Here is a 25441-nt window from a genome sequence, read left to right on the forward strand (position 1 = left end):
AGCGCGACGGAGGCTAGACCGTCCCATTTCACAAGCCTACAAGCCTCGCACTTCTGGCCTTAGTGGTCTTTGAGTACGCAGCCCTTGAGGACGGTTAAGGCTGCCTACTTTAAGGCTGCAGACCCTGAATTGGGATACAACCATACATACATGTTTTGGTTCGTGCAACTAGTCCGTCGGGTTATTGTCTCCCCAGAAACATTTCCGTTGTGTCTTGTGTGCTTTTGCTTTTTGCAGCGTTTTTCTTTTTGCAGGCGTTTTTCTTTTTGCAGCGTTTTTCTTTTTGCAGCGTTTTTCTTTTTGCAGCGTTTTTCTTTTTGCAGCGTTTTTCTTTTTGCAGGCGTTTTTCTTTTTGCAGCGTTTTTCTTTTTGCAGCGTTTTTCTTTTTGCAGCGTTTTTCTTTTTGCAGGCGTTTTTCTTTTTGCAGCATTTTTCTTTTTGCAGGCGTTTTTCTTTTTGCAAGTACTTTCTGAAGTTGCAGTCCGTTTGGCCACTCAGGGCCACCGTACTATCGGCCCCCTTGGCTAAACTTTGGTAGATCCGCCCCACAGTTACCAGCCGTCAGCTATGTAGAAAAAGATCCTGGTGTAGAAAGTAATATTAAATAAATTCTAACAACAGCTTATCAAGCTTAAACGTGCTGCTGTTGTTCAGCCGCCGGTTTCCTCTTTCTGGCGCAAAGTGAGCAATAAACAAACAAGAGAGACGGACTCGCGACTAGGGGTGGGTACCGGTATCCGGTGCCATCATGGCACCGGTTCTGACATAAACGGTAGGAACCAGACCGAAAAGTAGCGCACATTTTGCTTTATTTCGGTGCTTTTTTTTCCCTGAGACGTCACACACTTTAGATTCTAGCCAATCATTTTACCTTTGCAAGCGTAGTAGGCAGGCCCAGGTATGTACGTTCTTTTAGAGCAGAGCTACAGATTAAAAATGCCCAAGGCGAAGCGGTCAAAGTCTGTCTGTACTTCACAGCAAACGATGCAGACTCAGCACCCTGCAACAAGTGCTTTAAGGTGATACTGTGCAAAGGAGGTAACACCTCGAATCTGATGAAACACCTAGCGATGTATAGCATTTTGTTAAAAGCCGAGAAATGCGCCGTATTTGATAGCCTGCTGACTTCACACCGACTGATAGACTTCACACCGTGCACATCTACTGCAGGTGGTGTTGTGTTTACATACACTGCTAAGATGGTGAAGGGTTGCTTACAAGGGGGACTGAATATGAACATATACTCAGTTACCAGTAGGGGGCTCTGTGACTAAGGATGATGGAAGGAGAGAAGAAGTGAAGTGTATGGTGAGATGTAAAATGGCGAACTACTGCTGAATATATACGTTCCATTACAAACCAAGCCGTCTCCGTTCTTCTGTCGAAACACCACAGGTGGGTTGCCTGTTATCGGACCCGGAGTTAGCAACATCCCCCAAAAACCCGAAGAGGAGAGTCCTGGGCCCTAGCCCTGCCAGTGTAGCAGAAATGATGACAGATGATGATGCAGCAGCAGCCGTTCTTCTCTGCGTGAATATCATAATATTGTTCGTGTGCAATTTACGTTGAGTAGACTAACCACGTTATTACATTAATGCATGTAAGGTGAACTAGCAAACACCGTCATAGTTACATGCGGCTGTCTTCTTGTTTGATGGCAGATACTCCCTTCACCCTGGCCAAAAAGGCTAAAATGACCAAAGAAAAAGTGGGAAACAGTTAAACTTGAGAGGTTTTTGGACAAAGTTTGTCTTTTTTCCATTGACTAAGCACTGCTTCCAGCCAAGAGTGATGCCATAAATCCCCTATAGCGACAGAAAAGGCTAACATTGTTATCTTTTTCCAAAAAAACAGCTGAACATGAGAGGTTTTTGGACCAATTTTGTGTTCTCCATTCTTTAAGCACCGGTTCGAGCACAGTTTAAGCACCGGCACCATTTCAAAAGTACCGGTTTGGTACTGGTATCGGATAAAACCTAAATGATACCCATCCCTACTCGCGACACAAAAGCCGATCAGCCGATCATTGATCAGTTTCACGTTTGAAGTACCAGCAGGAGAGGGAGGGAGAGAAAGGCAGTCGCTCCATATATCGGTTGTTAAGCTTAACGCTGGAATGCTTTACAAACATTCAGAGATGAACTTACACACTTGCTTTACTTCTCTCTGGGATAACTTTCTCGGAGATTCAATTCAATTCAATTTTATTTATATAGCGCCAAATCACAACAAAAGTCGCCTCAAGGCGCTTCATAGATACAGAGAAAAACCCAACAATCATATGACCCCCTATGAGCAGCACTTTGGCGACAGTGGAAAGGAAAAACTCCCTTTTAACAGGAAGAAACCTCCAGCAGAACCAGGCTCAGGGAGGGGCGGGGCCATCTGCTGCGACCGGTTGGGGTGAGAGAAGGAAGACAGGATAAAGACATGCTGTGGAAGAGAGACAGAGGTTAATAACAGATATGATTCAATGCAGAGAGGTCTGTTAACACATAGTGAGTGAGAAAGGTGACTGGAAAGGAAAAACTCAATGCATCATGGGAATCCCCCGGCAGCCTACGTCTATTGCAGCATAACTAAGGGAGGATTCAGGGTCACCTGGTCCAGCCCTAACTATATGCTTTAGCAAAAAGGAAAGTTTGAAGCCTAATCTTGAAAGTAGAGATAGTGTCTGTCTCCTGAATCCAAACTGGAAGCTGGTTCCACAGAAGAGGGGCCTGAAAACTGAAGGCTCTGCCTCCCATTCTACATCTGGGTCCTGGTTTCGTTCTGACTGTTCCCTGCATGCCGAATCAGCCATGTGGCTTGGGCGCTCGGTTTATGAACAGGTGCTCTTCACTTGGAATGTCTAGCTCCAGCATGATGAGCCTAAGTTTTTTTCTTCATATTCGTGGTGTTGTTATGACTAGTTTGCTCTCTGTTGTGGGCTACAGGGTTAGTTGTTTGCTTGGTCCCCGTTTAACTGGGAAAAGACCCTCAACCGTATTATTCTTTCTTTCTTGTTGTTCTATTTTGTGTTTGCAGCCCAGGTTTTACATGCTCTTTTTTCTCATGCTCGGCTATTGTAGGCACCATTACCTTTCCCTCTCTCTCTCTTTTTGTTGCATCCTCTCTTCCTGTTTGATTTTGCCATTTATATCTGGGGAGCTGAAGTTACTTGAACATTCATTTTACATCTGTGTGTGGGGTACATGATTAGTACTTCAGTTTCTGGTACTATTAAGTTATGTTCGTGGAACGTTCAAGGTCTGCAGAAACCCACCAAAAGACTAGCTGTGCTTTCCTTTTTGGAAAAGGGTGGAGGTTTCTTTGGTGTTTCTCCATGAGACTCATTTACAGGATAAGGACAACATCAAACTTAAGAGGGGCTGGGTTGGACAGGTGTTTGCAACTTCCTATTCTTCTTTTATTAGGGGCGTAGCGATCCTCGTTAGCAAAAAGCTTGCATTCCAGTGTCTCAACTGTGTCAAAAATGACCATGGTCGCTATATAATAGTTAAGGGTACACTTCTGGGAAAAGAAGTGACATTTATGAATCTGTACTGTCCACCTGGCTACTCCCCTAGCTTTCTTGCCTCTTCTTTTGCCACGTTTGCCGGTCTTGCATCTGCAGACATGGGCGGGGACTTTAACTGTCACATTGATCCTGTGCTGGATAAGCGGCCGTCTAGTAGTTCCCCTCCCTCGAGCCAGGCCAGAATGCTCCCTTTGTTATGCTCTGACTATAGTTTCTGTGATGTTTGGAGGCAGCGACACCCTACCGACTTAGGATTTACATTTTTCTCCCTGCCCTAATAAAAATGTTACACCAGAACTGACTATTGGTTCATCCCCGCTTCCAAAATTCCCCAGTCTCTCTCATGTGAGATTGGTAACATTATCTTATCGGACCACGCTCCCCTGTATTTATCTTATTCCCTGCCAGATGTTAGGGTTCTGTCTGGATGCTGGAGATTTTGCTCGTCCCTGCTTAGAGACAAGAAGTTTATTTCACATTCTAATTCGTAGTTCAGGATCTCAATCAGCTCCCCCTCCTTAGACAACCCTTCTATCCTCTGGAAACGTGTAAAGCCTTTTCCCGGGGTCTGATCATCTGTTTTGTGGCCTTTAGGAAGCGACAAAGGAATGAGCAATATTTAGCCCTCAAAACCAAGCTGACCGAGCTGGAGAAATTTCATATTGCATCTCCTACGCCATATTTACTTGAGGACCTCGCTGCCACTCGCACAGCTCTAAATACTCTTATGATCCAGAATTCTGAGCATACTCCTAAATTTGCCAAGCAGAGGATGTACAAATTTGGCGACAAACCGGGTAGATATCTTGCCAACAGGGGCGATTTTAGCCCATTTTTGGGGGTGCTTCAGCACCCCCACAATGAATCAAAGCACCCCCAAAGATCTCTTACTTTTTTAAACAATATTTGCTGTTTGTGGGACACACTACTAAAAATATAAAAAGCATACAGTACTTAATTGAGATGGAACATTTTAACAACAAAAGTATAGATAACCCCTCCCCCCCTCCCAAAATGGTTTGTTCTCGCCTCTCCCCTACTCTGACTCTAGCGCCGTTGCTGCCAGAGCGATAGTGGCTGAGACGCAGCTGAGCGGAGGTATGAGTGCCTGGCTTAAAACAGGACCTATTAGCTGCATTTAACCCTAAGTTACTCTTTAGTTAGGTAGGAGTCAGACCATGTTTCTTTTTAGCTGAAAAACATTACATCCAGGTAACCTGCTGTGTTGAAAACGTGTTTCCCGACTATGTTTGCTGCCCTATAATCTGTCCTGCTCTGTAGTAAAATCAGCGATATTTGACCGTCCTGTTGCTCCTATTGAAATGTATACAGGCTGTTTAAAATCTAAAACAACATTGTCCGTAGCCTGCTGTTATTACCACTGTCCTGTTTGAAATCTAATGAGAGAAGCTGGTTATTTTGTCATATGTGCATGTGCCGATATTGAACCCAAGGTACTAACTAGCCAACTGACTGGATGCCCATTAACCTTATAACTCCTGTTGTTTGTGTGTGTGTGTGTGTGTGTGTGTGTGTGTGTGTGTGTGTGTGTGTGTGTGTGTGTGTGTGTGTGTGTGTTGGATATGAGGTTTTTTCAAAAAGAATGAGCCACATTCAGATAAAAGTGTAAGATCAAATGAGCAATCAATAAGGGATAATGTTGGATCAGTGTTTCAATATTTATATCTTTTATTAGATGTACATGTGGTTTGGTTATTTGCCTTTTGGTTGAAAGTACACTGAGAGAGGACTTTTTTATTAGTGATCTTAATAGTTTTTTTTTTTTTTTAAATCTAATTGAATACAATCTATTTGTGTATGACTGTCAGTCCAAAGAGGGAGAGAGGAAAGAGGGGAACATGAGTAGAAAGTACAAGGTCAGGAAGAACCAAGTAAGAAAACAGGCAGGGAGTACTAACAGGCAAAAGAGAAACTGTTAAATTGGCAAAGAAAAAAACCCAACTAATTTTACTCACAATCTGGAAGTTGTGTCTCCCTATATTAAAGCTGCTATACAGAATCTGCAAAACAAACTGGGTTGTCAGCCCTGGCACTGCATTACCATATTGAGCTTCAGTCAGAGGAAGTCACGGTTGCCAAAAACTTTTTGAAGCTCGAGAGTGAGGCTGGTGCCATCCCAGATATGTTAACATTGTACAATCTTCTGGATAATCAGATCTTCCCCACACTGAAAACTGTTATTCAGGTTGCCCTAACAAACCCAGTTAGCAGCTGTAGCTGTGAGAGGTCTTTTAGTGTCGAGTCAGCTCCATACCTGGCTGAGAAGGACCATGGGTCAAAGCCGACTCCAGCACCTGGCTGTGATGTCAGTTGAGAAAGAGATGCTTGAGAGACTTGACCAGCAAAATGTGATAGACAGATTTGCCAACCTCAAGGTGAGGCGACATAGGATAAAAGAAAAGAAAAGAATCTGCAGAGCCGTAGTAGTATCTGCAGTAAAGATCTTTTCATACATTGTATACATTGTACCAGAGGCCAAGGTGTCTCCATTTTTCTAATTTTTTAATAGTAATTTGTACATTTCAAGGACTCTTCTATTTTTGGAGTGTATTTTTTATGTATCTGTATTATATTATACACACACATTAAAAGTGAATGTCTGTCCAAAAAATGCAAAAAGTAAAAAAATTTAGTTTTTATTCACTGTGAGCATCATTCATTATTCTCCCGCAGTAATTCAGGTTAGCATATGTATTTTTTTTATTCCAATCCATTCTTCTTTTGCAGCATTTAAATAACCTTTATCAGATTTGATGGTTTTGTTACAGACTTTTCAAAAAAGTGTTTTGCTTTTCTTTCACAAATGTGGGATTAAATTGTGTTAAAATGTACAACGAGGACCCAGGCACAGAGAGACTTGATTATATAAATAAATCATAAGATTTAAGAATCTTATGATTTAATAAAGAAATTTGCAGACTTGCACAGAGATGGTAAAATTATGAGGACTGATAATGGAGATGAAGACAACAGACGACGAGGACAGGGAGGAACAAGGGTTTAAATGCACCAAGGAGACAGTCAGAGGGAACTCAGGACAACTGGAGACATTTAAGGATGCAGGGACTGACAGAGACGGGGAAGAAGTCTCATCGTGACAAGTAAAGTTTATCTTGCCTGGATGGGCAGCTCTCTGGGTGCTCAGCACCCCCAAAGCTCTGATTCTAGAATCGCCCCTGCTTGCCAACCTTGTAAAAAGAAGGGCCGATTCTCTTGCCATTACAAGAGAAGAAGCCCTGTTTGCCTTGAACGCCATGCCATCAGGTAAAGCTCCAGGATGGATTTAGCTGTGAGTTTTACAGTTTCAGACAGTCCTTCTGGATCCACTTTTTAAATGGCATCCTGCCCCAGTCCCTCAAGGAGGCCAATATTTCTGTTATTCTTAAAAAAGGTAAACCCCCTGATAAATGTACTTCATATACGCCCATTACCTTGCTGAATTCAGACTTGAAGTTACTCTCTAAGATATTAGCCCTACGACTCGAGAAGGTACTCCCCTATATAATTAATGAGGACCAAACAGTTTTTGTTAAAGGCGTAACTCCTCTGATAACATGAGGAGACTTCTTAATGTTATTCATCTTTCACAAAATTCTGATGAGCCATTCCTTGTACTCTCTCTTGATGCAGAAAAAGCATTTGATCACGTTGAATGGTCGTATCTATTTTTTGCCTTAGAGGAATTTGGATTGGGTGAAATTGTTGTAAATTGGGTGAAAGTTCTCTATAACTCCCCGGTCGCAGCAGTTATAACTAACGGGATGCGCTCCAGCAATTTTGCTCTCCACCGTGGAAATAGGCAGGGCAATCCTCTTAGTCCTCTACTCTTTAATAGAACCGCTGAACCAGACCATAAGACAGGATGTTTTAATTTCTGGTATTTGTGTTAAAGAGAAGATACATAAAATCTCTTTATATGCAGATGATGTGTTGGTGCTCTTATCCCGACCTGAAACCTCCCTCCCCCGTAATTTCATCTTTCGGTGCATTTTCAGGCTATAAGATTAACTTTGCCAAGTCAGAGGCCATGCCCTTGGGTTCCTTGTTGACAGTTCCGGTTACAACTGTTCCCTTTCCATTTCGTGGTCTCCTACTGGGTTTACTTATTTATATAAGGGTTTCTCCCTCTTATCAGCTGTTCAAGCTCAACTTTGTCCCTCTTTTCGATTCAATTAAGGCTGATCTGGAGTCGTTGGACTCGTCTCAGTTTGTTTTCATCAACCTCTCCTTGCGTCCACTTTATGACGGCCTGTATAGAGTTATTGACCAGAGGGCTCCACTCACATCACATGATGATGTAAAGACATTGTTCAGGGACTTTTGAAGACAGGATAAATGTAATCTCTCTTTTTTAAAGCGAGGACACATGCAAAGAAAAAACATTTGAAATTTTCTAGTTTGAACATTGGTCCAGCGGTTTTCAAATGTGTTCCTCAGCCCATGTAGAAGAATTTTCAGCAACGAATCTGAAGTCACATGAGGGCCTGAAGTTCACATGTGCCTCTGTACTTTAGACTTTCCAGAATGAGCCTCTGTTGTCTTTGGTACCTTTGCATTTAGGCTTCAAACTAATTATTTTGTTTTGATTTTTTAGTGTCCCAACAGACCTGTTTTATAGAATATGCAAGCTTAGTGCCAACCTGCTTATTTACAATAAAATTCTATGTTTCAACATGTGGTCATTTGTTACTTTAGTTATAGACAGCATGCTGCACATGGTCGAGGTGGGATTCCAGTTTTATTAAAAGCACGAGGGCTCTGACGTCCACTGACAGTAATCACTCCGTTGGAACACTCACACGCTGTTCTAGAGAGATCACTAGAAAAAGTTTCCAATGTTCAACTTGAAACTCCAGAGTTTTAGTTCTGTTCCCTACAGTCTAAATTTTAAGGAGACCTTTACGGAGGTCACACAATGTTTGAAGCCATCCAGTCTCAAACGGGGTTCTGCTAAATTCATCAGAATAATAGGTTCTATCAGATCTGATAGCACATTGGGATATATTGGCAAAAACTCCAGACCTATCAGATCTGATAGGTCTGGAGTTTTTGCCAATATATCCCAATGTGCTACTTATCCATAACCCATAAGTTCTAATGAGGGTCTAACAAGGTTGTGGTAAAGTCACATTTCTAATGAAGGCTATAAAGTTTGAAGGAATTCTGTCGATATGCTAGTTAAGACGTTCTAAGACCAGTCTGATTTAAAATTGGGCTCCATGTTCTACTGTTGAATACACTACTACTTAATGGGTAAGTAGTAGTGCATCCAAAAAACGTTCTTTAGACATTTTGCTTGTCTAATGAGGGCATTAGAACACGTTTGTGTTCCATGTCAGCGATGTCGATTTCACTAGTTTCTACATTTCTCCCCTAGTTTCACCCCATGATTAACAGAGACGAGGCACGGAGGCATCAGTTCTGCCACAGGCTTTTATTGCAAAGTGGCTTCCTTTGATCTCAGAAACAACGTTCCACTTTAAGGCTCCAAATGTCGTGTTGTTGTGGGGTAGTCTCTCACTGCTGGGGTCAAATCTGCATCCTTTAGTGTTTCTTTACAAAATAAAAGTGCACTCTAACTCTGGTGTGACAGTTACATTCAAACTGAAAGTAAGGCGATGACCAAAACTAGAAAGTAGTGAGTCGAACAGGAATGAAAGCTGAGGTAAACAAATTATCTTGGAGACATAAATACAGAGAATTTAATGCAGATCTTTGCTGTCTTAACCTGTAGTGTTTCAACAGAAAGTGCTGGGTAATCTTTTCTGAATGCATAGTCTAACAGTGTCTGTCTGGCTGAAACATACTGGAGAGAGAGAAAAAACACTTTATAATAATAAATAAAGTCAAAAAAGCATGGTGAGTGTGACCTGTGTGCTGTTGGAGGCGCAACCCTCGCTTTCAACACACGTGGCTGCGTCTTTCACTTTTTGGCAAAAGTGGCTGTGTGAGAGAGACAGCCTTTCCTGTGGTTTGGTAGTGTCATCTCTTGTTTGTTTCTGAAAGGTGAACAGAAGTCATGTGGCAACAAACTGGGAGGTGTTTGCATATCATTATGTTAATGAGATCTTCTTAATGTCGGGGGAGGGAAAGTAAAAAGAACAAAAACCAAAAGAAAACAAAGAGGCCTAAAGATGCTAACTCCTTCAGGACATTGATACAGACAGAGCAAGCTGCTGGGTGAAGCAGTGGTGTTCAGGTGGGGTCAGGTGCTTCAGTCTGGATGGCACGGCGGTTGGCTTGACTCTGCTCAGTTTGTCGCCGAGACATCACAGCTGCTTGCCCTCCAGAGACACCACCGTGTTCCCGCCCAGCTTCTCAGCCAGTGTGCGAAAGTCCTGGATGTCATCCAGCCCGTTTGCCTGCCACTCGTGTTTGATACCTGTGGAGACACACCCACTCAGCACAATGTACAAACACTTCACAATGTTCATGAAGAAATTCCATTTAATATAATATTAAATGACTTTTTCTTTGAAGATGACTCATCCAGGAGAAACAGTATCAGCCCACTTCCTTATCCCTTCCATGTAATTTTCTATTTCATGAAATGCATCTTAACACGAACCAGCTCCCACACTGATGTCGTCAAACGACGTTAAAATTGTTGGAATTGTTTCCTTTGTGACACGGAGAAGAAAGCAATAGGAGATGTGTGTACATAACAACAGAGATGGGCAGTAACGCGTAATCTGATTACTTTTTTCAGGTAACGAGTAAAGTAAGGGATTACTATTGCAAAATCGGTAATTAGATTACCGTTACTTTCCCGTAGGAACGCTGCGTTACTGCGTTACTAAAACCGTGATTTCTTTGCGAGAATGTCTCATGACAGTGACGTAAGCGAGTGCGACGTTCGTGACAACAGCTGTGTGCAGATCAACAATGGATCACATATCGATTGTGGGAGAGAGTGTGAGCGTGCAGCGTTTAAAGCGTGGAAGTACTGACCTTACTTTGAGTTTGATTCCATAAAAAGTGACAAAAACATTAGTGTCCGCTGTGCGTGGGAAGAAAACTTCTTTTTACAGCGAAAAAACCCTAAACTTCCAACAAGCACCGAGTAGCTACGACGTAATGGGAAACTCACAGAGAAACTCGCGGATTCTTCCACTGACCGCGGCACACCTGCACCAGGGTAAACCTCCGCCTACCCCACTCCTGCTTTACAGGTGAAAATAGAGCAACAGGACCGCTGAGTCTTTGACTTTATTTATTTTCTGCTGTGTTTTACTTGCATCTATTTGAAAGACTGAGTGTAAACACAAAAAATATTTTATTTCATGTGCTGGAATGTGCAGAAAATAGGTTTAAATGTTAAACTAATTTCTTCCAGTCAGAGAATGTTGCAGATAATTAAATTTTTGCTTGATGCATAAAGTTAAAAGATTAAAACTAATAAAACAAGTTTTAAAAAGAGACTTTTCCATTTGATTACATTTTGTATGATGGATTATGCAGAAAAAGTAGAATTGGGCTGAAAGATCTATCGCTTTATCACCTACTCAGGTTGTAAATCGTGTTTTTAAAAAGTAACTAAGTAATTAATTACTTTTGAAAATAAGTAATCAGTTAAGTAACGGGATTACTTTTTTGGGGAAGTAATCAGTAATTAGTTACTGATTACTTTTTTCAAGTAACTTGACCAACGCTGCATAACAACCAAAAGAACTTTCCAGACACATTGTGGGGTTTCCACAGAACAAAGCTAATGGGTACTCGTGTGGCTGCAGTCTATGAGGAAACAACCGCTCACTGTGTAACCTCAGCAAACATTTTCCTCCTGTGTTCCTGGTTTCACTCGCTAATCATACTGCGAGCAATGTGTAATTTTGTAAATTAGGGTCCAATTAGTCAGAAAGGAGACTTGTGATTGACAAGTTGTTGACTGGGCACGTGCAGTGCTCCCTGGTTTCTCAGTTAGGTCCACGTTAACCTCACTAACCTATGGATCGTCTCACAGTGGCAGAGGTCATTCTCTCTATTGAAGGCTCTTTACCTCCCAAAATAAAGCTCCTTGAGATGACTGCTGTTGTCATTTGATTCTATAAAAATTAAACTGAACTGAGATGAATGAGCAGCAGCTCTAAAAACAGAAAAATCAATTTGGCAGTTCCCAAATATACACTTATAGCTGAAAGTGCTTCCCTTCTCAAGTAGGGCTGTTCGATATAACGATATATCGGATGACGATATAAAAACATCTGTTGTTTCATTTTATGCTATCGTTTGTTTCGTGGTGTCGCAAAACAAACGGTTTACTGCAATATTTTTTCATGGTTTTGATCGTCACTGTAGTGGCTATGTTAAGTTCTCTCTTTCTCTTATATGTAATATAACCACACTACAGACGGACAAGCGCCTGTTTTTATGCGTTGTCGTTAGCAACAACGACGGTAAAACCATCGCATCTCCACTTGTTTATTTTCCACATAAACCTTTCACAATAAAGCTCAAGATCCTGTTGAGACTTTCCAAAATAAACTGAATCACTCGAAAGAGTATGCAGAGTGTTTACGGACGAGAAGCAAAGAGCCGTCAGGTGCTAAAAAATAAACCTTAGACTCAAACGTTAGAACAGGCTTTTCCCCGCAGCACGCCGTGTAATAAATACAAAGACAATGGCGGCCGTTACAACTTATGTCTAAAAATGCATCCTTTAATGCATCGGTTAAAACACAAGACTCCAGGTACACGACGCCCAGCTGGAAACACTTCACGCAAGTCGAGCTGCCCGAGATTCACAGAATTTACAGAAAATGTTAAATCTTTGTGATTTATATCGTTATCGGACGATAGATGTCTTATATCGGGATATGAGGTTTTGGTCATATCGCACAGCCCTATTCTCAATTACATCACCTGGAATGATATCTCATTCTTAAACCCTCGGGTTTAATGTGCACCCTTTGCAGCTGTAACAGGTTATAACTCTTCTGGGAAGGGGTCAGAAAAATAACCCTACAATAATCCCATCTCCCTCTATGGCAAAAACTACTGTAATGTGTCCTGTCCTCCTGTTTTCTCAGAAGGTAACACGGTAATAAATTTCCTTTTTATTGCCAATAATCATGGAACAAGTTAGTTTGAAAAGTAACGCTACCCAACACTGACAGTAGCATTGCGTTGGCGGTGCTTTAATACATGTTGAGCTGGCAGGAGTGAACCACCCTAACCCTGAAGGTCTTTTTATTACTGTGTGAGTTTTTTCATGCATTTATCATGTTTATTTGGTTACTACGAGTTTGTCTGTTCCGTGCATTACTTTTACTGTAAATCTAGCCCTATTCTTTTTAAATCAGTCACTTGTTCTGACTTGACTAAAATCGCCACGTCTGCTCTTTCATACAGGTTTCTTAACAACACCTGAACCCAACAAATATAACCTGGACCCACTCAGCCAATCACAAATAATCCTAACAAAAAAAACAGTAGCTGTCCTCATCATTGTTTTCCATACTCTGAGTGGGTTTTAGTGTATTTTTAACTTTTTATTCTATTACTTATGTTAGGCTTTCAAAAAAAATTGTGTTTTTTTCCCTGCACTTTGTGTAAAAACCAAGATGATATTCACACAGGAGCCTGGTTCTGCTGGAGGTTTCTTCCTGTTAAAAGGGAGTTTTTCCTTCCCACTGTCGCCAAAGTGCTGCTCATAGGGGGTCATATGATTGTTGGGGTTTTCTCTGTATGTATTATTGTAGGTAGGGGTGGGCGATAGAAACGATATAAATTTGGCCAACGATAGAGATTTTGACTATACCGCTCTATGGCGATAGCGCATGTTGATGATGTCATCAAACTGCGCCTGTTTTGGTCGAAAGCATCGCAGCGGCTAAAACCATTATCATCTGCAAATTATGCCGAGAGTCATAGCAAAGAGATGAAGCACTTTTGAAATATGGGGAAAGCCAAAAACTGCGCTTCCTCCACTTCCGTAATATTGATTCATTAATGTTGAATTCTCTCTCTATTCCCATGTTGTTCCAGTATATTAATAACTAAACTCGTATTGTGGATGAATAATCTCAGTTGTTCTCTTGACTGAAGTTTGGCCCGTGTACAGCATCCTGCTATACGATTGCATTTGTCCCTGACCACCAGAAACCTTCACGTTAACTTTTATCCAGTGGAAAAAAAGTTGGCGTTCATCCTCCAGCTTCACTGTGCTAATGTTATGCTAACATAGCTGTGTTGTTAGCAGTCACGTAGCACAACATTATGTACCAGGTAGTCCAACTTCAGTGACCCTGCAAACGCCACTGCTGTTTAGTTTTCTTCTAACTCCGTTAAATTTAATAAATTCTGTTTTCATGGATGCCTGGATGTAAAACTTAATACACCTGGTAAAGCAGCAACGCTGATCATTTTATTAAAGATGAAAGAATTTAGACCGTTTTTAACTCTCAGTGTTCGTTTGACTTTGGGACCTGAAACGGACGGAGTTTTGGACCCAGATTACTCTGGGAAGCTCCTCACTACGGCAGCGTAATGCTCTGACAATCCATCGAGCAGTGCGGCTTACCAAAGTTGTACTAAAACATTTTTTAACAGATTTCTGCCAAAATCGGTTCGAGGTCAGTAAGCACAACCAGAATTCATACATGAGGCACACTCTCGATTTTTGAGAAAATTAAAGGATTTTAAGTCCTTATAGTGTGGAAAATATGTTATACAGAAGAAAAGAATATATCGCGATATATATCGTTACTGCACATGCTTCAAATTATATCGCGATATGAATTTTAGGCCATATCGCTCAGCCCTAATTGTAGGCTCTACCTTACAGTATAAAGCACCTTGAGGCGACTGTTGTTGTGATTTGACGCTGTATAAATACAGTAAAATTGCATTACAGAGGACAAATGAATAGGCTGGGTCTCAGCCCAAGCCCCCCACCCCTTTAAAAGCTATTTCACAGGAATATATGTTCAAACTTTGGACCATGAAATTTTTAAGCAGTGAATGTCATAACCACAGGTGTGTCAGACGCGTGAACTTCCGACTCGTGCTTCTACCTAAAAATAAGCAACATCATCAATAAAGAGGCTCGATGATGGCCCAAAAAAATAACAGAGTGGTGTATATGCAGATCTGAACACTTACCTGTAAACTTCTTTTTAATGGCATCTTTAGAGCTGGCATAAATCATCTTGCTCTTCAGTGGAGCGCTCTCTGGAGCCCTGAGGAGGAAGAAAAACAGAGTCACATGATGTCATGGTGGATGTTCACATTAAACGGTGACAAAGGTTCAAATAATGAGATCAGCTTATGGAAAAAGCAAGACCTGCGAGCCAAAAGCTCAGGCTTAGGACTAGGGCTGGGCTATATCATACCGTTCTCTGCAACACCGGTATAATGTTGGGCAACGATAAGAAAATGAAATATCGCGATAGAATATGGTTAAAACGTGCACGCGCAGTGCCTATGTTTACATACGCACATGGCCGAAAAAGCATGGCGGCGACGGAGAATGAGAAGAGTGAAAGTGGATCGTTGAATGAAACAGATGAATCTGAACTGGTTTGTAAAAATGCTGCAGCTTCACTGGTGTGGAACTGGTTTAGCTTTCGTCCGTCAGATACACAACAAAGCACTATTTTTGGTAGCGCATGCTAGCGGGCCGTCGTTATTACCGTGTTGTTTGGAAAATATGGCGCACTTAAAATCAATCCTTTGATTTTTCTGAAAGTCGACAGAGCCCCTTATAATCCCGTGTGCTTTATGTATGAACTCTGGTTGTGTTTACTGACCTGGAAACGATTTTATGTGCACGGCGCTCGAAAATCTGTCAAATGTTTCAGTACGACTTTGCTGAGCTACGAAGCCGCACCGCTTGATGGATTGTTGGAGCATTACGGCTATCGTAGGCGGAGCCTCGCAGAGTGATACGTACTGTGCTTCAACATAATGTTACCGTATTGTGTGTGTATGACCTCTTTTTAAGTGTTGTGGATATTATACATGGTTATGCTGAGGATGTGTCGGCCAGTTTCCACTGGAAATGCCTTTTGGTTAAACTGTCAGCGAGGAAACTACAGCAAATCAACTTTGTAAAGAAAATTATTTATAGCATATGTATATACTGTCACAGAGAAAGATTATGTATTCAAAGTCTTGCACCCATCCCATCTACTTCAGCCCAGATTCAGACTGATCTCATAATCCTGACTACTCCCAAATAATACAGTACCAGAAGAGGAAAACCAGGTCCTCCTTCTTGGACTCCTTGGTCTCGTAGGTGGCATCATACAGAGCGTATCTACAATCATTGGGTGGGAGGAGTTTGACAAAGCTGGCGTAGGGGTCTTCCACTGTGTCGCCGATGTCCCCCACCAGGATCTGCTTTCCCTCTTCCACGATGATTGTCTTCTTGTCGTCACTCAGACAGAACAACACCGCCTTCTTCCTCTTCTTCACCTCATCCTGGGTTGAAGACTTCCTGACCTTCATGTCATTGAACACTCTGATGACTTCATCGTTCACTGTCACACCTGATGCCTGCAAAGAAGAGGCAGTAACTCAGTGAAGCTCTTCATTTGTTGCAAAATGTCAAAAAAGAATGAGGAGCCTCAGTCTACAACTGTTTGTAATATAGTCTCCAATAATACCGGTCCAAATTTGATGACATTTTATATTATGTGACATAAAGTTTAATACTGCTGACACCATGTATTTAAATTCTCTAGCACACAGCGAGAAAACAGACAAGCCCAGCAGTATCTGAGAGCAGCAGTCACGGGTCGGCCTCCAACGACAGTAAGTTAGTATTCTTAGGAAAGTCAACACTGTGATTCTTAAAGAGGAGCTGATCAACATGCTGTGAGGTCAAAGTGTGACGATGTCTCCAGCCATCGAGAAGACTTCTATTAAAACACTAGTACCTGGGATACAAAGGAGTTTTTCCCCCCAGCATGGCCAGGAGAGGACAGACTTGCTCATGGGATTTCTACCAGTTTAGTGCCAGTGGTGTAGCCCTCCTGAGATCTTTTTTCCTCCTCTGCAGCTGTGGCAGATAATAATTTTGGAGGTGCTCCAACATCATCATAAGTGTGACCAAGCCAGTCTGTTAGCCCACACGGCTTCCTCATCCTGGCTGGTATGACAGGGTGTCGGTCTGTCATCCTGCTCAGTGATGTCAGATTCCTCCTGAGCTTTATCGCCTACTGGCTCGGGAACGGCCTCTTCTCTTTCTGTAGAGAATCCACGTTGTGATGGTATCCCATACCTGGGTTCCAGTGTTTGGAGCATTTTCCACAATGCTGTACAGACACAGGTCTTTGCAGATAGAGTGTTATTTTCTTGGCTTGCTCTGAATTGGGAGGTAGCCAACCAGCACTTGGCTTGGATCATTTTTCAGTTGAGCTGATTCAGAGTTAACATTAACACAGGAAGGCAAAGCCATCCCTGGGTGTAACATGAGTCCTGATGTTCGTAGAATTTCTATATTTTCATATGACACTCCTTGCAGACCCCATGTATCACTTCCATTTCATTAAAAAAAAAAATGTCCAGAAATTTGATTTAAACACAAATGACACCTTCCTCGTTTCTATCTCTGCCTCCGTTATCCCACATGTGGTCATCACCTCTGCCGAGCTCACTAAGGGGAAAAAACTCTTCAATTGCGCCATCTGGTGGACTGCAAGAGCAACTGATACAAAACGAGTTTGCTTTATATTTGCATTTCATATAAGAAAATATCACTATTTGGCATCACTGGATCGATACATATTTGACAAATATGTAAACACTTTTTGTTTGTTATACTATGCAGCACTGACCGCGCCCCCATACACACACACACGTTTACAAATGTTTAAGTGTATCTTTCTATGTTAAAGGAGGATGATACCCACGACCTGAGGAAACACTACAAGTGGGAGACGGTGATGACCACAGCTGGCATGACAGCTCCACCCAAAGTCTCTGATGATAAAAACAATCTCTGGTTTGGACTTTGGATTCTGAAGACCGAGAGGTGATAAGTGAAAACGATAAAATGCAATAGGCAATATGATGATGATGCTTTTCCAACTTAGGAAAGCATCTACAGAACGGCATCCACAAATACTGAATGAGTTTCCATTTCAAATGAAAAATATTCGAGGTATAAAAACACATCGATGCGCATACACAAACAACTGATCCATATTAGTCAGATTACACAAAGTTAGTTGCTGCATTAGCTGCTTATAAATAACAATAACAACAATGAAGAAAACCGCCGGATGCATTAATAAATTCAGAATAAAGCAAAGAGAATCAGGACTGCTCTCTTTAAAACAATCAGAAGTGACATGAAGTCCCCGGCTGGTTTGACTGGTGCACCACAGCTTAGCCTACAGGCCGCCATACAGACTGCACAGTCACCGTCCGTCTCATTCACTCGGACTCGGTCGGGCCTTCCGGACCCCATTCACCTTAATCTAGCGGGTCCAGCCGGCCGGATCCGGTCCGAACCTCGTTCACACGGACCCGCAGGATTCAGGCCCGTCACCGCACCAGGACATCAACTGGAATAAGATGGCCGCCCCGGGCCACACGGCCTGCGGCTAGGCACGGCCCAGTCTGGTCCGGCCTGGCCCAACTCACAATACGGGCCGTTAATTTGGATAAAAATCTTTGAACACAAACTAAAAAAAGACAATGTACCGACGTCAGTAGACTAAATCCTGATGTCGGAGGTGGCTCGACCACGTAGACACCGAATAATCTGCTGAGAGAGCGGCTAATTAACGGGAGCGGCAGCCATGCTAGCTAACATCATGCTACACGCCAAGACGCAAATAACGGCGTGTCACAGATCCGCACCGCAAACAATGAGCTTCCTCCGAACCTCGGCCCAGCACACGGGACCGTTTCGGCTGGTTCTTACCATGTTGTCCCGGGGTTTGTCCGGACTGCTTTGCTGTCAGAACGGTATTTCTCGTGGGTGAAAGGTAGCGGGGAATGTGGCCGGCTGACCAAAGAAGAAGGAAAGGAGGGGGGAGTCTGGAAGGGAGTGGAAGAGGAAGAGAGGCGGTTCTTGACCGATGTCACTCCGTAAGACTCACCAGGAAGAGCTGTGGAGGCGCATTCAATGTTTAAAGAGCTTCGTTTACTTCTTTCTTCACTGTAAACTTTTACAAGATCAGCTTAGTTTTAGCGAGAACTCCATTCAAATGCATGTAATAGCGAGAAACGCGAAATAAAGCGTTTTTCTACAACTTCATAAAGACAGCTGTAATTTTTGATAGAAGACTCAGACACACCTATTTATGGCTTTCTTATAGAATTCAACACGCCCGAGCTGGGAAAAATAGGCTTTTCAGCTGTTTGAGCTAATATCTATCTATCTATCTATCTGTATATAGATATCTCTCTCTATATATATATAACACCCAGCACGCCCCTGCGGGCGGTTTATCCTTGAAGCTCGGGTCCTCTACCAGAGGCCTGGGAGCTTGAGGGTCCTGCGCAGTATCTTAGCTGTTCCCAGGACTGCGCTCTTCTGGACAGAGATCTCCGATATCTATCTATCTATCTATCTATCTATCTATCTATCTATATATATATATATATATATATATATATATATTAGGGCTGCCACAAACGATTATTTTGATAGTCGACTACTCACTGATTATTTTTGCGATTAGTCGACTAATCAGATCATCATCCATTAGACGTAAAACTACAGCTTATTGCACCAGCAGCATCTGCTCTTATATAACTATCATTAGCTTACAGCTTTAAGTGTTTAAGGTGCTAACTAAAAATAAAGACAAGATGATAGTTTATTAAATTTTAATGAAATTTGCAGATTGTTTCGGTGAAGTTTAATAAACTCCTTGCTATCTAAAATATAACAGGACACTGGAGTAAATTCTGGAGCATCTCACACTTCTGATAATCAGCTGTCTGCTTGATGTTTATTCAGCTGTGTAAAAACTATAACTTTAATCTCAGCCAAACCGATTTACTCAGGAACAAATAAAATACTAAAAAAAAAAAGCCAAACAATAACATTTTAAGTTATCTAAGTGACTCATATATATTTAACCTGAGTAGCGAAAGACAGTGGTGGGTTTGAAAACGATTTGCGGGGAGTCCGGTGTTCTCAGGGCGCTAGTGAGCCTAGCCCCCGGCTAGCTATCGAGCTAGTGGGTAACAGACGTCTCCGAAAACGTCGGAGCGCTTTTGAAAATATGTGGTGTCCTGATAAACTGAGCAGATATTTGAGGTTTACACAGCTACATTCTCGCCTGAAAATATGTTAAACGTTTATTTTGTGACCCAGAAAGAATAATAAGAGTAACATTAAAACTAACTAGCTGCCGCCATTGTTGGAAACTGCGCTGGGCCGCGCTATGAATTCTGGGACACAGCTGCTTCTTCTTCTTCGGGGTTTAACGGTAGCTGACATCCTTGTACATGCAATGCTGCCATCTTCTGTTTCAGTCCGTTATTACACTCTTAAATCCTGCCACTTATTCCTGCGTCTTTTGTGATCGTACAATATGGCAAGCCGTTAGAGCCATAAATCGCCACTTTCCTAACCCGTTTGGTTAAGAAATGGCGTAAAAAACGCCGTTTAATTATTCAAAACGCCGAAAAAAGCGGCGTTCTGTTCCGACAAACGCCGCTTTTTCCGCCACTCGGATGGCGCCCTGAACGCACCATCCGAGTGACGTAAAAAGCGGCGTTCAAAGACAGACGGAAACGCCGTTTTTTACGCTACTCGGCACAAAACGCCGTTTTTATGCATCTTTGAACGGCGTTTTTTACGGCGTTCTCTGCCAGCTGTAACGGCGTTTAAAACGGCGTTTTATTGAAATTATGCAGGGCACTCCCCATGGTTCCCTCATCCAATTACTTTCAACTCATTTCACCCAATCAAAGAAGAGGAAGTGCAGACCACACTAATGCATCACCGATTCACCTTGCTGCTAAGTGATTGCCTATTCAGTACCAGTGCTTGTCACAGTATTCACTTGTATTATAATCCCACTATGCATTTTGATGTGTTTAAGGCATGATCGAGCAAACAAACGACAGAATACTTTTTCTGAAACCTTAACTGTGTTACCTGTTATGGCAGCTAACAGGTAATGAGCAGAGCTAGCTCTGCTCATTTCTGAGCTTCTTTCTTATTTTCCTCTTTACTTCTCTTAACCTTTAACTTATGTTTTAGCAATCAGATCCTGCCATCTTGCATTACCGCTTCGTGCTAGTTATGTTGACTTTTCTCTTCTTTTGTCTCCACTTTTTTCACCCGTGTTTGGACACTCGGCGCATGGCTCCTTTGTTTACATTAGGGATCAGCTGTTAGCGCTGCGCCCTGCAGCTGCGCTACCGGCAGACAGACCCTACATCCCCAGTGAGGGAAGAAACGGGGGTGATGTCTCCCGAGGACACCTCACCTCATCTCTCCTTCCTGTAATCACTTTAAATGTGAGATCGCTCCCTGTCCTCCCGTACTGGTGATGGTGAAGCCAAGGAGAGAAGGCCCAAGTAATAAACACCCGTTTCAAAGAACCGACCTGTGTCTGTGTTGTTGTGAATTCTGTCATGGAAATCAGTGCATTTCCTGAAAGAAATCTCTCCTTCCGGGTCATCCGTGGATCGAGTTTCCTTCGAGACGTGGGCAGCGATAAGCAGAGTTTTGTATAAGATTAATTATTCAAAGTAAGCTCAGGTATGCCGTTCAGCGGGTTAGTTACAGCGCCGGGAGTAGCCTGGGAGAACAAAATGATACAGAGACTGCTTTCCCAAAATCAACTCAAAGTTTATTCTTCTGTGCAGGGTTTTTATAGGCAGAAGGGTTCGTGTGTCAACAAGTTTCAAGTTACAAGTTACAACCATATAAGGAAGTTCCCCCTAGCTCTGAAAGGGGCCTTCTATAATCTCAACATACTTTTGACAGGTCCATTAAACACTAGACAGTTAGAATCCTTTAGTGATATAAGTTTGCACATGGTAGAATACTGCATGTAGTTATTTGCATTAGGAAATGTTTAACCATATATACCTAAAGGCACATAATCAATGGTGTGTGATCTTTAGCAGGCTGCAAACTTGATGTGCACTCGAGGAATGCACTGTCCCACTATACCACAGCAGGATCAACGCAGCTATGCCTGTTCCAGTTTAAGTGCCTTCTTTACATATAGATGAACTGTTGGATTTTCCAGACCAGCAGGCCAAAGGAAGTTGCCCGTGGGGTCGCAGCAAGAGGAGATGAAGTTCAAACAAAGGGCATTGCAGAAACAGGGTCCTTTGTATAATATCATCAAAAAAGGTATTCAGTACATGCTCCCAAAATACTAAAATATCTAACATTTCCTGTATCCTTTGGGGCAACAGACCTGAGTCACACTTTTAGAGAAGTACCTGGTGAGGTGGATTGAGAGGAATATCCATGATGCATGGCAGTTTGTTCACTCACTTCCTCTCCACCACAGCTTCCGAAGTGCAGCCAATCACAGAGCTTGCTCTCCTGATCCAAGAAGAACACATCAAAGTGCGCTGCACAAGCTTGCTCACAAAAAATAGCCTGCCCATACACTGCTTGTGTACAGCTTCTGTTTTGATCTTCCAGTTCAGCAAATGTATATATGTGGGTGTCCAGGTATTTGTGCTCCTCCACCACATCATATCAGTGGGTTCAGTATCTTATACTTTTGTCAAGATAATGCACACTGCAGCCGACAGTTATCAGAAAGAAGCCATTACCAAGTTACATGGATTCTTTTTTTTTTTTTATAACTTCATGTCATATAAACTAGTTATGTTATGTGCAACACTGTCATGTGCCACTCTGGTTTTATGTTTCAAATTCGTGTAAGACATCCACAGTACTCTGATGACATTGACAAGGACATCTCCAGTTTACATGGGAAACTATTATTTCAGGTTCTTGAGATTACTTATTTACGTCACTTTTGAGAAAACGTACATACAGGTCTGATTCAAAACTGTATATCTATTTTTTTAATGCATGTTGAAAGGGCAAAAATATTCCTGAGATACTGTTAACATTATTAAATTTGAAGGCTATTATACAGTGGTATTACTTTAAACTGAGTAAAACGGTATTTTGATAAAAGTTAAGGTCTCCGTTTGTTTCAGTAAAAGCATACTGTCATTTACTTGCTTTTATTATTTATTTATATGCCCTCCGCGGACCATCTCTGCACTGCGTGGGTGATTAGTGGCTCCCTGCACAGTAAGGGCTGCACACAGGGACAAGACGCACTCGGTTACGATCGGATCTTCCCTGGGCAGGGGGAGGTGATGAACTGTATGCCACTTTTTCATTGGCATACATTAAGTACAATGTTTTATTGCCTACGGTGGGGCAGGTCACATACTGGGTGAAGGTGGGCAGTGTGGAGTCCAGCGAGACATGATTAAAGTCCCCTGATATTAGAAGAAGAGCTCTCGGAGATTGCGTTTGCAGTCTGCGGACCACAGAGAGTCACAGGCTACCTCCACGGATGCTAACCGCTAATAGCGCAATGTCTGTGTTGCAGAGTTGTTCTTTCACAGCGATGTGCCCAGAGATACCACAACCGTCTTTAACAAACACTGCCAGCCCCCCTCCTTTCCTCTCACCGCTGTCTCTCGTCTTGTCCGCCCGCAGCAGCTGGAAGCCGGGCAGCCTACTCACAGAGGGAGTACCGGGATACTGCCACTGTGACCGGGTTAGCGTCATTAGCTCCTCAATCATATCAGGGAGCGATCTCACATTTAAAGTGATTACAGGAAGGAGAGATGGTGTGTGAGGTGTCCTCGGGAGACATCACCCCCGTTTCTTCCCTCACTGGGGATGTAGGGTCTGTCTGCCGGTAGCGCAGCTGCAGGGCGCAGCGCTAACAGCTGATCCCTAATGTAAACAAAGGAGCCATGCGCCGAGTGTCCAAACACGGGTGAAAAAAGTGGAGACAAAAGAAGAGAAAAGTCAACATAACTAGCACGAAGCGGTAATGCAAGATGGCAGGATCTGATTGCTAAAACATAAGTTAAAGGTTAAGAGAAGTAAAGAGGAAAATAAGAAAGAAGCTCAGAAATGAGCAGAGCTAGCTCTGCTCATTACCTGTTAGCTGCCATAACAGGTAACACAGTTAAGGTTTCAGAAAAAGTATTCTGTCGTTTGTTTGCTCGATCATGCCTTAAACACATCAAAATGCATAGTGGGATTATAATACAAGTGAATACTGTGACAAGCACTGGTACTGAATAGGCAATCACTTAGCAGCAAGGTGAATCGGTGATGCATTAGTGTGGTCTGCACTTCCTCTTCTTTGATTGGGTGAAATGAGTTGAAAGTAATTGGATGAGGGAACCATGGGGAGTGCCCTGCATAATTTCAATAAAACGCCGTTTTAAACGCCGTTACAGCTGGCAGAGAACGCCGTAAAAAACGCCGTTCAAAGATGCATAAAAACGGCGTTTTGTGCCGAGTAGCGTAAAAAACGGCGTTTCCGTCTGTCTTTGAACGCCGCTTTTTACGTCACTCGGATGGTGCGTTCAGGGCGCCATCCGAGTGGCGGAAAAAGCGGCGTTTGTCGGAACAGAACGCCGCTTTTTTCGGCGTTTTGAATAATTAAACGGCGTTTTTTACGCCACTTCTTAACCAAACGGGTTAGGAAAGTGGCGATTTATGGCTCTAACGGCTTGCCAACGGCTTGCCAATGGCTTACAAAGTTTCAAACGACGCGTCGACTATTAAATCAGTCGTCGACGATTTTGATAGTCGACGTAATCGTGACTAGTCGACAAATCGTGGCAGCCCTAATATATATATATCTATATCTATAGATATATCTATATCTCTATATATATATCTATATATATATCTATATATATCTATATATATCTAGATATATAGATATATAGATATAGATATAGATATCTAGATATAGATATCTAGATATATAGATCTATATCTATATATATAGATCTATATCTATATATATAGATCTATATCTATATATATAGATCTATATATCTATATCTATATATATATATCTATATCTATATATATATCTATATCTCTCTCTATATATATATAGATATATATATATATAGAGAGATATAGATATATATATATATATAGAGAGATATATAGATATATAGAGATATATAGATATAGATATAGATATATATATATATAGATATAGATATATATATAGAGATATAGATATATATATATAGAGATATAGATATATATAGATATCTATATATATATCTCTATAGATATATCTCTATAGATATATATATCTATATAGATATATATATCTCTATATCTATATCTATATATCTCTATATCTATATATCTCTATATCTATATCTATCTATATCTATATCTATATATATATATATCTATATATATATATATCTATATATATATATCTATATATATATATATATATATATATATCTAGATAGATATAGATATCTATCTATCTATATGATATAGATATATATGTGTGTGTGTGTGTGTGTGTGTGTGTGAGTGTGAGATTCTCCTCATATATCTGTGAGACTGATGTGACCAGTGTGGATCTTCAACGAGGCACCCCAATACAGGAAGGCAGGGAGCCGGCTCACAAATTCGATTCAATTTTATTTATATAGCCCCAAATCACAACGAAGGTTGTCTCAAGGCGCTTAAAGTTAATAGGATCTCTCTCTTTCAGAATCATGTATAATAATAGGCTGGAGACACTTTAAAAAAATATTTTCCTGCAGCCAGTCTCACATTCTCTCTCTCACACACACACAACCACCATTCTGCCAAGGTTGAAGTTGGATCAGGTCTACACACACAAAATCCAGATGTTAAAATTATTTTCATTAACTACTAATTTTTTATTAGTCTACATATTTTCTTTGGGACGGGGGTTGGGGTTGTCA

The 25441-nt window shown here is 41.7% G+C and overlaps 1 protein-coding gene across 1 annotated transcript; it reads right to left on the reverse strand.

The window, feature by feature from the left end:
- Nucleotides 1-8960: 8960 nt before the first annotated feature.
- On the reverse strand, nt 8961-18553 carry cfl2 (cofilin 2 (muscle)). The gene is made up of 4 exons (XM_085342937.1): nt 18417-18553; nt 15732-16039; nt 14645-14721; nt 8961-9923 (listed from the first exon to the last, which is right to left on the reverse strand). The coding sequence occupies exons 1-4, from the start codon at nt 18417-18419 to the stop codon at nt 9811-9813; spliced, it is 501 nt and encodes a 166-aa protein (XP_085199063.1). The 5' UTR covers nt 18420-18553; the 3' UTR covers nt 8961-9810.
- Between the last annotated feature and the right edge of the window lie 6888 nt (nt 18554-25441).

Source organism: Diplotaxodon limnothrissa, linkage group LG19 (genome assembly GCF_057381915.1).
Source record: "Diplotaxodon limnothrissa isolate DT_005_m linkage group LG19, D_limnothrissa_male_GT1.1, whole genome shotgun sequence".
In the NCBI taxonomy this organism is placed as follows: domain Eukaryota; kingdom Metazoa; phylum Chordata; class Actinopteri; order Cichliformes; family Cichlidae; genus Diplotaxodon; species Diplotaxodon limnothrissa.

Bases quoted from the DNA above. Each gene is read 5' to 3' on its own strand.
- cfl2 (XM_085342937.1), bottom strand. The intron at 14,722-15,731 runs GTACTGTATTAT...CTTCCTCCTCAG, and splicing joins GACCTGGTTTTCCTCTTCTG to GGCTCCAGAGAGCGCTCCAC. The intron at 9,924-14,644 runs GTAAGTGTTCAG...GTGTCTCCACAG, and splicing joins CATTAAAAAGAAGTTTACAG to GTATCAAACACGAGTGGCAG.